Here is an 18,194-nt window from a genome sequence, read left to right as displayed (position 1 = left end):
TGTCTTTTTCAAAAAGCAAGTGGAGAAAAGCACAAGTTGCCATCCCAAATTAAGTAGAATATATGAATAAGAAAATGGTGGTAATACATTTTTTTTTTTCAAGAAGTTCATTTTACTTTTGACTGTGAATTGTTTTTAACACTTCCAGTGTTTTTCTTCTCGTGTACACACAAATTCATGTGCATGCATAGCTCTCACCTTTCTTCTGGTTTGGTCCTGTTAGTGCTATTGTCTTCTAGTAATAGAAATATATTTGTGAATAATGATTACCACCTTTTTGGAAATAGCACTTCAGAAGTACTGCAGCTCAGATACTTCTGAAGACCAATTGTATTTAGGGCCTATCTCATAGCTGTTAAGTTAGAAATTTACGGTTCCACAATAACTTCCAGATTACCCACAAATGCATGTTAGTGCATAATTACTTCCATCTTAAATTTGCATTTCAGTGCATTGGCTATGGAGTAGTTGTGAATCTCTCAGTTTTCAGAAATATTCCTGTATGGAGTAGTAGAGAGTTTTTAAGAAAGATTTTTTTCAAACACAGTTATGTTGCAGTTAAAATCAGACTAGTACATGATGCAAATTTTTTCTGCTTATGTGACAGATCGTCTGTGAGAGAATTATATTGGTTATTTACAAATTTAATAATTTTTAAGACCATTGCAACATGCTGCAATGTTTTAAACTGCATCTTCTCCCCCTTCCAGAGTATTCAGTATGAAACTATTTCATTTTAAACACACTTTTGTTAATTCTTCCATGAACAATTATATTAATTGAACAGTTCCACATATTTATAATTTTTTGCTGTTGTGTAATACAGTGTAAAAACTGCATTTGTTTTTATTAAAGTATTTCAAGTATATGTAATTTAAAAAAAAAACCAAAACACAACTGATTTCATTCTCCAAGTCAGTGCCATCTATTGCCATCTAGTGAATGTTTACAATATTGCAATATGGTTATATTTGATACCCAAATCCTATTAGGTGAATGGAATATCTTATGCTATTAGTAGATTAATAATAATTATTTATTAAAGTAAAACTATGTGACATTGGTATAAAAAAAGAAAAACTGATTATCGTATTCTTACTAACCTCTTTCTATGGCCAAAAAACTTCAGTAGTATTTAATAGGGAACAATCTTGTCAGGATTGACTTTTGAAAATAAAATAAAAAAAAGACTTTGATTAGATGTTGGGCCTATAACTATTTAAATCTATTTCAGTTATCCTCAATTCTAATTACATTTATTTCATGTCATCTCTCTTCTGCATTACTTATGTGACTCAAGGAATTCTCTTTATGTAGCACAATGATTCTTGTCTTTTTAAATATGGCCTCATTAGTTTCATAGCTAAACATCTCATTAAATTATTGAGATGGAGGGGAATATTGTTTTGGAGTGAGTGAGGTGCAAAGGTGATTCACCCAAACTTGCCCAGGAAACCTATAGCGGAATAGGAAATTAGTCATATGTTCCCTTTACCCTGGAACCATCTTTCCTAGGTACTGAATTCTGCCTGCTGTGTCCCTTTATCTGTGTGACCGATGATACAGTTTGGTAGCAGTTTACATCAGTCTTACTATACTTTTTTTCCTGTTCATCCCCTTCTCTTTGTCCAGTGTTTCTTAAATGTATTCTGGCTTCCTTCTGTGCACCACTTTTGGACTTAACCAAGTGGCAAAAACAAAGAAGTGGTGGATCTTGGTTATATCAACTGAATCTGCTTTTCCTATTTCATGTGAAAAAGGGGCAATTTAAGGGAGGAGGTGGAAATACAGCAGGAAGGGAAGGGGAGACCATGTAAAGTGTCACTGTAGACTTCCATTTACAAGAACTGTGGGCTTAAGTCACTATGAAAGTATACCCTGAATATAGCAGCATGAGGGAATACTCATTTAAAATGCAACTGATGATGTGCATTGCTTCATTTCAACAATCTAATTGCAAAACGTCTGTCATTTTACTAAATCACCATGGAAGTGTCTTGAAAACTTTTAAAGTTCTTTTCATCTGAGCTAAAATCACTTTTGACATTATCTTACCAGACTTCTACCTCTCTGAGGAATAAACACTTAAGTACTTTCTATATATAAGTGCACTCTAATTAAAGACACATTTTGCACTTTTTAGATTTTTTTCAGTGTTGTCTTAGCTTTTGTAGAACTTGCCCTTCGTAAAAACAAAAGCATTAGAATTGATTTTAGTTTGGGTCTAATACAATTAAAACTGTACAAAGAAGGAGGTAGCAGCTTGTACTAGTGATGTGAGGGACTGATGCCTAAGGACTTTGGTTCCTCTGTGATTTAAAGGAGAAAGACTGCATGAATCATCGTGTCTTTTGCCTAACTGTGCTGCAGTACTGCTCTTTGGATTCATAACACTGTGAATCTCTGCTTTCATAACCCTTCCACAAGTACACTAGAGAGGAAGGATAAGTTATCCCTGTCCTCTCTTCCCAAAATAGAGTATTTATGAACTATACACTTTGTATAACTGAAGCTGATTTTTAATCTAGGGTTTATTGAACCTCCTCTCAGCATTCCACACATCATGGTCATTTATGCTTATTTCTAATTAATATTTTAAGTACTTAAGGTGGTGGTGGTGAGGGAAACATGAAAACGTGTAATGCAGTGACTATGAAGGAAAGTACAGTTATACTGCAGTGCATTAAAGGAAAAACAAACCCCGCTTGCTATTTTTGTGCAAGCAGATCCAATGGCTTACTAGAACTATTTTGGATAAGTATATTCAATGTTAGCTCCGAATTTTCATAATAAAAGAGATTGTGAATTATAAAACAATAGGCCAACTCTCATTCATATCCTGAATTGTGTAACTTCAGTCCTTCTTTTGGGATTTTTTTATGAAGTGTGGAAAATCTGAGGGCTCATAATCTTTAGAAATTAAAGACCATGACAATACATCAGCCCCACCTTTAAGATCACAAGCTGTAGTCATTGAGTTTTTTACTGGCAGTACTTAATATGTCATACTCCTCATAACCACAACTTGTATCAACCAAGACTTCGCTTCTCTAGGAGGGTCTCTATTTATCATTCTCTCAGACAATTTTTCTTATACCATGTAACATTAGGAAAGCTGGGAATGAAAACAAAGTCTTTAGTAAATGAGACCAAATCTCATCTACTTTACAATACGCTCCTTCGGAAGGAAATGTCAGATAAGATGCTTTTATAACTTACATGGAATAGTATCATTCTGTATCACATGTAGGATACTCTAGAAATCTACTACTGCTTCCATGATAGTGGGGGGGGAAGAGTAAATGCATGTAAAACTCACTGTGGGATCCTGGAGTAACTGCAAAAGGAGGCTGTGTTTAGAAGTGAGCCTGGATATTGTGATGATGTTTTATAGTTTCATCCTGCGGCCATCCTTGCCTATGCTTAAGGGTGGCTTTGGACATGCATAAGTTGGTCTCCTGTCATCTCCTGGAGGAAGTGGGTCCCATTCCTGTGATAGGTACTGTGAAGCATGGGGTATATAAGCACAGATGCTGTGTGCCGTGCCGTGGTATGGAAACAGGGTGCCATATCCACAAATACAGTGCATAGACTCTTAATGCTTTCCCTCTATTCTCACATTTTAGGAGGTGTGAATGTTTATGTACTCCTAGTTATAATGCATATGGTGATGTACAGTCACTGCATAGGGAATGCAAAAAGGGAGGAGGGTTTCTTTGCCTGACTAGGCCAAGTCCATGAAGCCCCCGCAGCGTGGGCCTCCAAGACGTTACTTGGCTGCTTGTTCCTACCAAGGCTGGCTACTACCTACACTAGGGAGCCTGTGGTGCTATAATTGTGCAAACAGTGCCCCCTCGTGCAGCTGCTCCTGGCTGAGACTTTTCTGCAGTCAATTCATGCGAAGCTGTAAACTAAGCTGACAGAAGCACTGTTCTATCAGCTTAACTGCATGATCTCCTGAGAGCTGTTTTTACATCAGTTTGGGGATGTGACAGTAAAGGCCCCGTCCCTCATGGTTGTGCTATGCACCTCTGTTGTGTAGCCAAAGCCTTAGAGTGTGCGTGAGACTGAGCGCTGGGTAAGGGGCAGCTTTAGACCACAGAATGGAAGGCATCGAGCACAAAAGCTAGAATTCGATACAATAAAATTATTTCTCCAGTGAGCACATTTTATGCTTGAAGGGATAAAATTCACAGTCATAGATGATCCTTCAGATTTTATAAATGATGCTCTTGCCGATATTAATAGCTAATACAAGCATGACTGGGGTTCCTCTAAGGAGCCAGATCAGAGGGTCCCTATTACAAGTTTTTTATGGCTACTGAACACAGTGGGGACTCCATGATCAATGCAGTCCTTTTAGTGAGAGCTGTTACAGTGAAAATTGAGTTTTTCCTAAGTCATAAATTTGTGAAAAATTTTGGTAGCATAAATTTCATCACAGTTGAGTTCTGAATGCTGAATAAATCAGAATTTAAATAAATACATTTTTGTGTATGTAGCCCATTGTCTTTGCTCTGAACTCTTTCCATTACCAATAACAAGCATGAACATGGCAAGGCACACTAGAATTGGAATAAACTCTTAACTGTTCAGAATTAATCATTATAACCACAATATATAGGTTGTTTGCAAAAGAATGGTTCTGCAGAGTGCCTCCTGGGCTGTTTAAATCAGCCTCTACTATTGTAGGACGTGTAATTTCTCTCTTATATGGATGAGACTCCAAAGACTTCACTTGATTTTTTTGTGTGTATGACATAATTAGTATGTTCCAAATGGTGACCTGGTGCACAGGTCAAGTAGAACCATAGAATAGTTTGGGTTGGAAGGGGCCTTTACAGGTCACCTAATCCAACCCCCCTGCAATGAGCAGGGACATCTTCAACTAGATCAGGTTGCTCAGAGCCTTGTCCAGCCTCACCTTGAATGTTTCCAGGAATGGGGCATCGACCACCTCTCTGGGTAACCTGTTGTATTGGTTTTATGTGGCAAGGTTTTGGTAGCGGGGGGGGTTACAGGGGTGGCTCCTGTAAGAAGCTGCTGGAAGCTTCCCCTGTGTTCGAGAGAGAGCGAGCCTATACCAGCTGGCTCTAAGACGGACCCGCCGCCGGCCAAGGCCGAGCCAATCAGTGATAGTGGTAACGCCTCTGTGATAACATTTTTAAGAAGGAAAAAAGTTGGGACGCGGAAAACAGCCACCGGAGAGAGGAGTGAGAATATGTAAGAGAAACAAGCCTGCGGACACCAAGGTCAGTGTAGAAGGAGGGGGAGGAGATGCTCCAGGCGCCGGAGCGAAGATTCCCCTGCAGCCCGTGGTGAAGACCCTGGTGAGGCAGGCTGTCCCCCTGCAGTCCAGGGAGGTCCATGGTGGGGCAGATATCCACCTGCAGCCCGTGGAGGACCCCACGCCGGAGCAGGTGGGTTCCTGAAGGAGGCTGTGACCCCGTGGGAACCCTGCGCTGGAGCAGGTTCCTGGCAGGACCTGCGGATCTGTGGAGAGAGGAGCCCACGGAGCAGGTTTTCTGGCAGGACTTGTGACCCCGTGGGGGACCCACGCTGGAGCAGTCTGTGCCTGAAGGACTGCACACCGTGGAAAGGACCCATGCTGGAGCAGTTCGTGAAGAACTGCAGCCCGTGGGAATGGCCCACGTTGGAGAAAGTTCGTGGAGGACTGTCTCCCGTGGGTGGGACCCCACGTTGGAGCAGGGGAAGAGTGTGACGAGCCCTCGCCCTGAGGAGGTGAAGCGGCAGAAAATAACATGTGATGACCGTAAACCCCATCCCTGTCCCCCTTGTGCCGCTGGGGGGGCTTGGTGGAGAAATCCGGGAGTGAAGTTGTGCCCGGGAAGAAGGGAGGGGTGGAGGGAAGGTGTTCTGAGATTTCGTTTTATTTCTCATTTACCTTACTCTGGCTGATTTGTAATAAAAAGTGAGCTAATTTTCCCTAAGCTGAGTCTGTTTTGCCCGTGATGGTAATTAGTGAATGATCTCTCCTGTCCTTATCTCGACCCGCAAGTTTTTTGTTATATTTTTCTCTCCCCTGTCCAGCTGAGGATGCGGGAGTGATAGAACGGCTTTGGTGGGCACCTGGCGTCCAGCCAGGGTCAACCCATCACAGTCTTTTTGGTGGAGAATGCGGGCAGTGTGAGGAATTTGAGATAAGGATAGTAATTGAGAGAGGTAACGGGCAAAACATGGACTGAACGCAGCTAGAGAGTTAAGAGCTGCTTGATGAGTGGGGAAATTTTATTGTTGTAATTGTGGTGAAGGGACAAGGGGTGGAATGTGTGTAAATTGTCCACTTTTTGTCGGTTTTGTGATGATATTATTTTGATTTTGGTGTGGGGAATTCTTTTTGTTAATGTGAGTGAAGATTTTGTGTGATGAATGTAGATTTTAATGATATTTCTTAAAAATGTGATACACAGAGGCGAGGGGTGGAATGTATTGGTTTTATGTGGCAAGGTTTTGGTAGCGGGGGGGGTTACAGGGGTGGCTCCTGTAAGAAGCTGCTGGAAGCTTCCCCTGTGTTCGAGAGAGAGCGAGCCTATACCAGCTGGCTCTAAGACGGACCCGCCGCCGGCCAAGGCCGAGCCAATCAGTGATAGTGGTAACGCCTCTGTGATAACATTTTTAAGAAGGAAAAAAGTTGGGACGCGGAAAACAGCCACCGGAGAGAGGAGTGAGAATATGTAAGAGAAACAAGCCTGCGGACACCAAGGTCAGTGTAGAAGGAGGGGGAGGAGATGCTCCAGGCGCCGGAGCGAAGATTCCCCTGCAGCCCGTGGTGAAGACCCTGGTGAGGCAGGCTGTCCCCCTGCAGTCCAGGGAGGTCCATGGTGGGGCAGATATCCACCTGCAGCCCGTGGAGGACCCCACGCCGGAGCAGGTGGGTTCCTGAAGGAGGCTGTGACCCCGTGGGAACCCTGCGCTGGAGCAGGTTCCTGGCAGGACCTGCGGATCTGTGGAGAGAGGAGCCCACGGAGCAGGTTTTCTGGCAGGACTTGTGACCCCGTGGGGGACCCACGCTGGAGCAGTCTGTGCCTGAAGGACTGCACACCGTGGAAAGGACCCATGCTGGAGCAGTTCGTGAAGAACTGCAGCCCGTGGGAATGGCCCACGTTGGAGAAAGTTCGTGGAGGACTGTCTCCCGTGGGTGGGACCCCACGTTGGAGCAGGGGAAGAGTGTGACGAGCCCTCGCCCTGAGGAGGTGAAGCGGCAGAAAATAACATGTGATGACCGTAAACCCCATCCCTGTCCCCCTTGTGCCGCTGGGGGGGCTTGGTGGAGAAATCCGGGAGTGAAGTTGTGCCCGGGAAGAAGGGAGGGGTGGAGGGAAGGTGTTCTGAGATTTCGTTTTATTTCTCATTTACCTTACTCTGGCTGATTTGTAATAAAAAGTGAGCTAATTTTCCCTAAGCTGAGTCTGTTTTGCCCGTGATGGTAATTAGTGAATGATCTCTCCTGTCCTTATCTCGACCCGCAAGTTTTTTGTTATATTTTTCTCTCCCCTGTCCAGCTGAGGATGCGGGAGTGATAGAACGGCTTTGGTGGGCACCTGGCGTCCAGCCAGGGTCAACCCATCACACCTGTTTCACCACCCTCATCATAAAAAACATCTTCCATATATCTAGTCTAAATTTACCCTCTTTTAGTTTAAAAGCATTACTCCCTGTCCTATTGCAGCAGGCCTTGCTAAAAAGTTTGTCCCCATCTTTCTTACAAGCCCCCTTGAACTACTGAAAGACTGTAATAAGGTCTCCCCAGAGCCTTCTCTTATCCAGGCTGAACAACCCCAACTCTCTGAGCCTGTCTTTATGGGAGAGATGTTCCATCCCTCTGATCATTTTTGTGGCCCTCCTCTGGACCAGCTCCAACAGGTCCATGTCTTTCCTGTGCTGAGGACTCTAGAGCTGGACAAAGGGTTCAATCCTTCTAAGTGTGACCTCAGGAAAAGAAATTCATTACACCTGGGGCACTTTGCCTCCTCAGACTAGGCAGGAGATGAAGGAAAAGTACCTTTACCAGTAGCTGTGACCACATTAGGGACAAGTGAAATGAGTACTATAATTTGACCAAGAAAAATGGTAGTGTAGAGAGTATCCCAAGATGTCTGTGCAGTTCTGAAAGATTATTCTTTGATGTCTTTTGCTTCCTAACAATTACCACAAATTCTTGTATTAAGCTGAAGGGCAGGACTGTAAGGAAGCACCAGATCAGTACAGCACAGAGAGTCTTCTGTCTTTGCATATGCCTGGCTTTTATAAGCAAAGGCAGGCTTTCTCTGTCTCTGCTTGGGATTTCTCCAAGAAGCTATATCTGATGCTAGTGCAACCCTGTGCCCCATGAGTGTACCTACTATGTGTCTTCCAGTCAGCGTAGAGCACATGCAGAGTTTCTCATGTATGCCTGCCAAAGACCATGTAGCCAGGCTCTAAAAGTCATTTACTGCCCAGACCATTGAATTACTGTGGTTTAACCATGAAACAGCTGGACTGCAGTAACCAGTCACATGGGCATTTCCTTCTGTGGGAAGTGGGACCATGAGTTTGTTTAATCTTCTGTCACTGGTCATTATCTGGAGGGCGCGTTTGCACTGTGTCTTGAGCAGGCAGATCTCAGAGCTGCCACTTGCCAGCGAGCTCTTTGTGCAGGCGTGTGTGTGTTTGGGGTCACTTGCAAAGCTTTCTGGAGTTCAGAACCAGGCCAGCCCTCACTTAGTTTTAGCACAAGTCAGTTTTCTATTTAGAGTACCTGCTCATTTTCCTTTTACATGGTAGGGTAGAAGGGAATAAGGGTTTGGGTGGAGGGATAGAAAAGGTCTTGCTTCCCTTGGCAGTAGTGCTAGTTTGTCATCTGAAAATGTGCATGAATTGCAGCTTCTCTCACGTTATATTTTTCACAAGTTAAGAGCATTTGCACAGGCAGTTCCCAAAGCTTCAGAACATAGTTTGTTAAATCATGTGAATTATACATATATTTGAAACATGAGACACTTCTCAAGTATGTATACCCCAGTCACACAGAAGGCTTTCAACTTTCATCCTAAATCATAATCTAAGCTGAAGAGGAAATGCTGAGGGTTTTTTTGTTCTTGGCATTTAGCTACAAACAGAATATGATCCAGTTGAAAAGAAAAAAAAAAATCTCCTGTGTATGCAGTTCCAGTATAACTGAGAAAAGACCAATATAGTCAGCTACTAGTGCCTGCAGTGATAGGTAGAAATTCTGTCCCACTGACAAGTTGCAATTACTTTAATTCTGTTTGATTGTGTCTTTAACAAGAAGGCAACATAAAGGCTGAAGAATGCTGAGCTTAAATATCTGGTCATGTGCTTTTCACCCCTTAGGACTACGTGCTTGCTGTAGATGCTTACCACACTGTCATCAAATATTACCCACAGCAAGAGCCTCAGCTGTTGAGTGGAATTGGAAGGATTTTCCTTCAGGTATGCATTTTATTCTAAGTCTGCTAGGTAATATTGCTGTTGACAGCTATGTAGTGAATAATTGTTGCATTTAAAACTGCAGCTATTTTTATAGGGCATGTATCAAACTGTAGAGGCAGTGGTCAAAACAAACAAAAAAATTCTATCATGTGATACTAATTAAAGTTGGGAAATATAAAGCACCTATAATATTAAAAGTACATGCATGTATATTAGCAAACAGAGAACACACTGTAGAAAACTATGCAATAATTTAATCAGAGCAATATCCTGCTTTCCCTAAAACTAATGGTAAAGCTCCCATTGACTTCAGTGAGCCAGAATTTCACTAAAAATCTATTTCTCACTGCCTCAAACTGCATGCAGCTCTCAGTCATACTGTATAACTGCCATCTTCATCTAGAAAAAAATTGAGTTTCCTTCTTTTGTCCAGGTTTTATCCCTGAGAAGACAGGGGAGGGCACATTAAAAGAAAAAACAGGACTGCACAAGTATAATAAATTTCCATGTGGCTATGTACTTATGATAATAGGTAAAAAAAGGTGTAAGTGCAGTAGTACTTTTTTGTTTATCAGAAAATGATGCATCTAAATAATTAATATCTGATTATTTTAATTTTTAGTATCTCACAACTTCTTTGCTGTTCTTTCATATTTCTGATACCAATATTTCAAACTTTTCCTTTTTTATCTACTTCCTTTTATTACTTACTATAAATCTAATTCTGAGTTGTGGAATATTTACAGACAATCTCATCTGTGGCATTCATGTCATAAAATTATATTGAAATGGTATAATTTACTCTTGATAGATAATTAAATCATTAATATTGTTTGCTTGAAATCATAGAATGTTATTCAAACTCACTTACAGATTTTCAGTTCTCAACAGGAAAATGTTTTCACAGTATGGTAGACATGTTTGTCTTTAAAAGTCTCTGGTTTGAAGTGGATCTCCATCACTATAGAGTAATTTTATGATACTGGCTGCGTGCATTAACTGTTACCTAAATAAGCAACCTAGTAATTATGCATATTAAAGAATGGTACTGTAAATATGCATAATACTATTGGAAATACAAGTTATTAATAGTTCTGGTCTTACTGGGAAAACAACTGGGTATGTTACTGGTACTGCCTTGCTGACAAGAGTGTCTGCCATAGTGTCACACTCTCCAGTCTGTTAGTAACTCGCTTTGCTATAGAAAAATTTTCACTCTCGGGAGGAAAGCATCTCCTAACTTCAGAAAGAATTACATCCATCCAATTCCAAAAGTGGTGTTCACAGGCTCCGTACGCAGTCATTTGAAGTCATTGACCTCTGCGATGTTGGCTGTGACAACAGGCCTTTCGTATTTAGTGGTCTTACTATCAGAACTGGACATAGCAAAAGGGAGTATGAGGAGCCCTCGGTATTTTCATGTGATCCTAGATAGTAGTTAATAAAAAGCATCACTTCTAAATTCAGATGTTTTCCTTTCTTCTAGCACCTTAAGGAGATAAATTTTTATTGTTTGGCACGTTGTCTTTTTTTGTGACAAAATATTCAGCTCTGTCTGGAGGGTTCGGTTGCAACAGATGCAAGATTTTGATGTTTTATGAGAAATAAGCAGTGTGCAGGTAAACAAAACCAAGAAGTTCAAATTAAAGAAGGATAAATGTGTTGCAGGCCTGGGCACCATCATTTTGGTAAGATCACTGTGCAGTATGTGTGCACTGTTGAAGAGGCACTCTGAAAAAAAAATAAAACATCTTGCAGGTAAAGTGGGAAAGCCATTTTCTCATATTCAAATGCCACAAACATTCTCAAAAACAGGTAGTGATTCCCAAATAACCTCAGACTGTTCTGTTAACTTTGAACATTACCCAAGAGAGGCACAAGGGAGCCAGATTTTAGCTGCTTATCAGTCACAGGTACTGTTTGACAATAGATATCACACATGAAACAAAGCAATAATGTAGAATGAAGTGTAAGTCAGGACTTAAACAGGGAAAAAAGGTAACCTTTTTTCAACATATAAAACCTTACTTTGTGTGTCTTTTTTTTTTTTCATAATTAAATTGAGCTTACTAGTTTAAGGCACCATGTCTTCTTTATCTTCACATGTAGTGGGGCATAAAGAGGCCTAAATCTGATGTACGGCCTTTAGTTGTTGCCTTAATGTACGTGGGAAATGAGGATGAGAAGTGGAGAATGCAGGAAAAGATAGAGGCTATCACAGAGAAATTTTCAGAAGCACTGTAATTCTGTCAGCAATCACCTGACCTGTAAAACAGAAATTCACATGAGATGGGGAAACAGTGAATACATTTTAGTCTCTAGGATTATACTGTGTGTTGCTAATAGACTCTGCTTGCTGGCTGACCTATCCAAAATTGCCATTTAAATAACCACATTAAAGAATTTAGAAAGTGGAAAGCTGCCTGACCTTACCCTCTGCAACAGATTGCTGCAAAACAGAGTTAAAAGCAATAAATAAATCCTAGGAGTACTTAAGAAAAATAGCCTTGGTTTCCAGACAAACAACAGACTTAAGCGCATAGTATATTGGAGCTTCCTTGTTAGAAGATATGATTATTTGAGGTTAACAGAGGAATTTTCATTTTTATTCAAAGTGCTAATTATTATTAGATACTGAAGTCATGTTTTCTGAACTAAGTTAAATAAAATTAGGTGATGAAGACCACTTTAACATTTTAATGACTAATTAAAACTAATTCTTTCTTTTAAATGTTCTGCCAAAAAAAAAACCATTATAAACTGTTTCCCCTCAGTGGGCAAAATGAGAATTTAAAGTTTGGCATGTTTGCTGAGAAGATACTAGATGCTGCTAAGAAATGAGAACACTTCATGATCACAAATAAGGTGTGATTAGTCTCAGAGCATATTAGATTTGGACTCATCAAGCTCCCAGTGGAGCAAACTGGTAGCTTGCTTTAGAAATTGATTATTCTCATGGTTAGGGGCTTCCTTCTAATTTCCAGGCTAAAAATATTCAAGGACAGATTCATTTACACTTGAGCCAGCATTATCCTTTAGTTAAATGTAATTATTTTCTTGGTGGTTTATACTTCAGTGGTATTTATAGAGAGAAGTTGTATCCTTTGTCATTATAACTGAATGTGTAAGTTTTTAGAATGAATAATGTTTGTTTTGTTTGAGTCCAGTTACATAACATCTGGGAGAAATGCATCTGTTTCATTAGATAGACTATTAATGGGTATTCCATAAATGCTTTGGTAGCTGGAGAGTTGCATGTTTGAGTGCAGTGTACAATTGGATCATCCCCTAAAGGTAAAGAAGAATAATTTCTTTATGTTGTCAAGGGAGAAGTCTTGTGGTTAGAGGTAGCAGTATCTGTTATATTAGTGATGTTAGTAGGGCTTTGGATACTGCCACTCTGATACTCCTATAAGCAAATTGGGAAGAAATCTAGATGAAAGCTTAAGATGGATGTTTGCTGTGTCTGAAAAGTGTACTTGGAAAGTTGCTCACTGGTAGACTAGAAAGACTTGCTAGATGATCTTTTCCACCAGGATCTCTTTAGGGTTTGCAGTGTTTCTATTTTTTGGTTAGGTGCTTGTATGATGGAATTAGAAGCATGCTTGTAAAACATACGGATGATACTAAGCTGGGAGTGGTACAGACACTATGGAGGGCAGGATCAGAATGCAAAATAATCTTGTCAGGTTGAGAAACTGAAATGTTAAATTGGCTGTGATTCAAACAGCAAAGGCAAAATACTACCAAAGATTGGGAGTAATACACAAAAACAAAACGGGAAACAACAGCAAGGCACTGTTCTGTGGAAAGGAATTAGGCTAAGGGTAAGCAAACTACACATGAATAAACAAATCAGACTTCCAAAATACTGTGACATAAAAGCAAACCTCATATTCACATGTGAAACATAAAGTAATTCTTCCATTCTCACTGCTGGTGAGAGATCAGTTGGAGTGTTATGACCTCTTATGTGGGCAATTGGAGAGGATGTGAAGTAGCAGGAGAGAGTTAGAGAAGAACAGCAAGAATGATCAGAGAATCCAGAAAGCATTTTCTATGAGAAAGGGGTGAACACTGATTTGCTTGAAAATTGATTCTCATTCTAGAAGAAGAAACATAGGAGAAAGTGCAATAAAAATGTTCCAGTATGTAAAAGGCCATTAAGAAAGAGGACTTGTACTATTCTCCCTGACCACTATGGGTAGGACAAAAAGTTGAGGTAAGAAGTGCAGCAAAATAGACTTAGAGTGTATTTTCTAATACTAAGGCTATTTAAGAATTATGGAATAAGTTTCCTAGGGAGCTGTGTAATATTCACCATCTGAGAGCTTTAAGGAGACTTCAACACATTTGTCACAGACATTTTTGGTAATGTTGTCCTGTTCTTGAACAAACAAGTGATCTCTTGAGGGCCCCTTCAATCTCCGCACCTGAGGGCTGCCTGGTTTCCATGGCTTTATGTTCCTGAATTAGTTTAGTTTTACTCCTTTTGATAGATTTGGTTTACTCAGTACTAAGTTTTCTTCTCCTTCCATCTCTCCAGCCCTAAATTAAATACTGTATTGTGAAACGTTACCAAAAGTATGAGCGTATCCTTCTATGAAACATACATTGCTAACTTACTTATCAAAGGGGCCTTCTTCAAATATTTTTTTTTCATGTCAAATAGCAATGTATGTGACATACCCTTAGGTGAAATACCCCTTCCTTTCTAGGAATCCTTTTCCCCATCCCCCCTGCCATAAAATCTGCTCTTCTTTATGCCAGCTTTCAAATCCCTTATTCCTTCAGCCTGCATGATACACTCATAGGTATTTTTTAATCTGCAAAAGGACTGTCTCCCCGATACCCTCAGGGGCCCATTGCATTGGGGTTGTTTTCTGACCTGTTTTGGTCTCACGCACTGAAGTCATCCTGTGGTCCCTGGCTATGACCCATAAGCTGTGGGTTAACCGAGTATGGGTCCTACGCTAGCTGCCAGGCTACAGTATTCCAGTTCTCTTGCCTTATTGGCAGCTTCTGCCTGTGGGCAGCATCTGTCTTCACTTCTTGCAGAGTAACGCCCAGTCTCACTGGAAGTAATTCTGACCTTTTCTCATTTTCAGCTAATTTTACAAACTCTAGAGTCAGTTACAACAAACGAGGAGGTGGGGCACCCCTGCCATCCAGTCCATGAATGATCCACAACCCACAACTGAGAAACACTGCCTTAGATAAAACTGCCCATGCTTTTGGTGTTCTTTTCATGACCTTCATGTGGCTCTTCAAATACCTTGTTTGATAACAGATGTTACCCAGTCAGCTTGGTACCAAACAATTAGATAATGGACTTTGATATGTTTTCATGTTCTCATCCTTTGTAAAAGATATAATCAGGCTGGATCTCTTTTCTTCTTCTTGTGGTAACTTTCTTATGATTTTACTGTCTAGATTGGAGACATAAAAACTGCAGAAAAATATTTTCAAGACGTTGAGAAAGTGACTCACAAATTGGATGGACTACAGAGCCAAATTATGGTTTTAATGAACAGGTAGATAATTTAATAGCTAAATGAAACTTTAAAATATAGTTTTGCAAAGTATGCATTGTGAGCATTAAACTACCCTTGAGACAATCCCATTCTCTTTCTCTGTTTTATGTAACTACATCTGTCATAAGTGAGACTGAATAGCATATAGACCCAGGAGATCTGTATTACTTGGTACAGTCATATTATCCTGGATTGAAATTGTGATCCTTCAGTTGATTTTACAAAGCTTTTTCTCATTCTTCCAGGCATTGCATATTTTCACTCTGCTTTTTCAGTATACATTTGCATAAATAATTTTTAGGAAAGCAGAAGTTATTTTGGTCCCTTATCCTCCAGTCAGATCTGCTAGTAAAGTTACTGCCTGGTAGTTTCCAAGAATGCTGGAAAACATTGTAGTAAATCAAGCTGCATGATAGGGGACTCAGTTTGTAATGGTTAGCACATTGGCTTAATATATTTAGAAAATACTATTTAAAAGGGCTCTGAAAATTATATAGCGTGGCTAATTTCATGAAGAGAAATAATTCCAGGAAGAGAGTATCTGCATTTAAATTAATAAAAACACAATGAAGACTTGCTTTGGTAGGCAGAATATATAATAGCCAAATGATCCAAGTTGTCATTCCATTTGTCTGTAAATCAGTGTCTCCTTGCTGGTTGTAATTACACCGTGAAGAGCAAATGTCAGAAACTCTCACATCTATAACAGGAAAAATAAAAAATGGTGTCCATTCTTTTTAGAATATATTATCACCTTGGGTTTTTGAGGAGAACTCATTCATATGTCACTTACTTTCTAGAGCATTTCTCCACCTTGGTCAGAATAATTTTGCAGAAGCTCATCGATTTTTCACAGAAATTTTAAGGATCGACTCATCAAATGCTGTGGTAAATCTCAAATTGCTACATTTATAATGAACACCTAAATTATTCTCATAATGCTTCATGCGTGGATTTAATTAGTACCCAGAGTATGCTCAGAGCTTTGGAGAAAAATTGGATGTGGCATGTGTGCCAAAGGGGTTTTAGTATACATAAGGATAAGATACAAAATGGGATGGGAAATGAAGAACCAGTCTATATGAAGGGCATGAATACTTAGGCATGCATGTAGAAATTCTGAGACATTATGCTTTATGGGATCTTCGCAAAAGCGCTTCTTTTTGCATTCACTGTTTTTAGCATAGACATGCATGTCAGAAAAAGAAATGGCAGCTGCCAACGTATATAAGATTAACTTGATTTCACACAACATTGAAGGGATATTGTAATTTTAAACATGTCATTTTTAACACGTTGCATATCAGAGCCTTGGATTCCCATCACAAGAGGAGATCAAAGAGCTGTTTATTTACTTTCGGGTTTTCTACATTTGGCAGCTTTCAGTGCATGGTCATATAAAAGTGTTCCTAAGAACTGGGACAGCTTACCCCCAGTAGCCTGATCCAAGGCCATTTAAAGACTGAGGGGACTAAGTTTAAGAAACACATGAATTGCATCATTTTGCAGGCTGTAAAATTGTATTATAAATCACAGAAGATCAGTAAGGTTTCCTGAAGGGAGAGAAAAAAAGATTTTTTTAAAAAGGCTGTGTTCTTCCTTTATCTGCAGCTTTCAGAAAGTGTGAAAGTTTCTGCTGCTAAACATGTTATATGACTTTGTACTGTTGGAAACCTGTTCTGTGTGGTAAAGAAAATGGAACCTGACTTGATCATTTATGATGTATTTAGACTGACCTATTTGCTGAATTTACTTGAAGTCAGTTGTAGATGCCTTTGTGATAATTTCTTCCTGTTGCTTACGTGGATATTCTGTATGTAAGCCAGAGAGAAAAACACTTCTGAAGATATAGTGAAGTCATTGAAAAAAAAAAAACGATGAAAATGACAGCATGTAGAGGCTCATGTAGTTTCTGAAATCTGTTTCAGCTGACTTTCAAAATTAACTGACTAATGTCCTATACTATTTATATTTCATTTTAGACTCTGTCTTTCAGAGTTTCAGCTCTTAGAAGTCAGCGGGTCATACTGGCACAGCATAAATCTTGAGAATAACAAGAGGAGTATTGGACTGTATGATTGATAATGTATTTTAGTTACTTGCACACACACACACACAAAATAGTAATTCTTGGCACATAGTAAATCTGTTGTAACTCCAGATGCTAGACTTCTTTTTTTCCTTCTCTCTCATCACTTGTAAATACATACATACATACATATATGTACACTTATTTATTTATTTACAATATATTTTTCTCTAGGCTAATAACAATGCTGCTGTTTGTCTTCTTTATCTGGGAAAACTGAAGGATTCCCTCCGGCAATTGGAAGGAATGGTTCAGCAGGACCCTAAACACTACCTGCATGAGAGTGTTCTCTTCAACTTGACAACTATGTATGAACTGGAGTCATCTCGCAGTATGCAGAAGAAGCAGGCACTTTTAGAGGCTGTAGCTATCAAAGAGGGTGATAGCTTTAATACTCAGTGTCTCAAGTTAGGATAGATCATTTCCAGCTAATTTTTTTCCAGCAAGGCTGTTTTTTTTAAATTGTATATACTCTTGCTAATGTGTAAATGTGAAATAAAATCTATTCCATTATGAATATTCAGTGGCATTACTGCAGAATCTGTTGTCTCTAGCAGTCCTATCATTGTGAAGACTTTGTGCTGACCTAGAGCCAGCTTCATCTTGAGAAGTCTATTACTATTTAGTTATTCTTCATTACAGTGTACTAATATATACACAGTCAACTACTCAGAATTTTTATAAGAAAAACTGAATTTGACCTTATATTGTCTTGATGATTGTTACAGCTTTTCAGTAATTAGTGAGCAAATCACATGAGACAATTTCATCAGCTAAGAGTTATTGACAGAATATCAGTATGTGTATTATAGAAATGAAATTCTGAATGCACTTCTCTTCACTTGCTTCTACTGTGTGCGTCTCATTTTGCCCCCATCAAACTATTGAGTATTACACTTTTGTATGTCCACAGCTCTCAAAGGAGGTTGCTTGATAACCACCATGCAGAATCACAGCATGGTTGAGGTTGGAAGGGACCGCTGGAGGTCATCTGGTCCAACCCCCCAGTCAAGCAGGGCCACCTAAAGCAGGTTGCCCAGACGGCATGTGAGGGATTCATACAGTCCCCCCCAGTATGAGGGACTATATCATCTGACTGATACCAAATGGTCTCCCTA

At 39.9% G+C, this 18,194-nt stretch overlaps 1 protein-coding gene across 3 annotated transcripts in view; it reads left to right on the top strand.

Annotated features, from left to right (window-relative positions):
- The window catches only part of TRAPPC12 (trafficking protein particle complex subunit 12), a 58,033-nt gene extending 40,440 nt beyond the window's left edge, over positions 1-17,593 (top strand). For all 3 annotated transcript variants that reach the window (XM_069805869.1, XM_069805867.1, XM_069805868.1), the window contains 4 exons: positions 9,355-9,453; positions 14,887-14,987; positions 15,788-15,875; positions 17,251-17,593. In XM_069805869.1, coding sequence (XP_069661970.1) covers positions 9,355-9,453; positions 14,887-14,987; positions 15,788-15,875; positions 17,251-17,493 — 531 coding nt within the window. In that variant the 3' untranslated portion in view covers positions 17,494-17,593. The remainder of the gene's footprint in view (positions 1-9,354; positions 9,454-14,886; positions 14,988-15,787; positions 15,876-17,250) is intronic.
- Positions 17,594-18,194: the final 601 nt, after the last annotated feature.

The sequence above is a fragment of the Haliaeetus albicilla genome, chromosome 18 (genome assembly GCF_947461875.1).
Source record: "Haliaeetus albicilla chromosome 18, bHalAlb1.1, whole genome shotgun sequence".
NCBI lineage: Eukaryota > Metazoa > Chordata > Aves > Accipitriformes > Accipitridae > Haliaeetus > Haliaeetus albicilla.
Note: the sequence above shows the minus strand (reverse complement) of the source record. Positions and strands in the feature narration are given on the sequence as shown.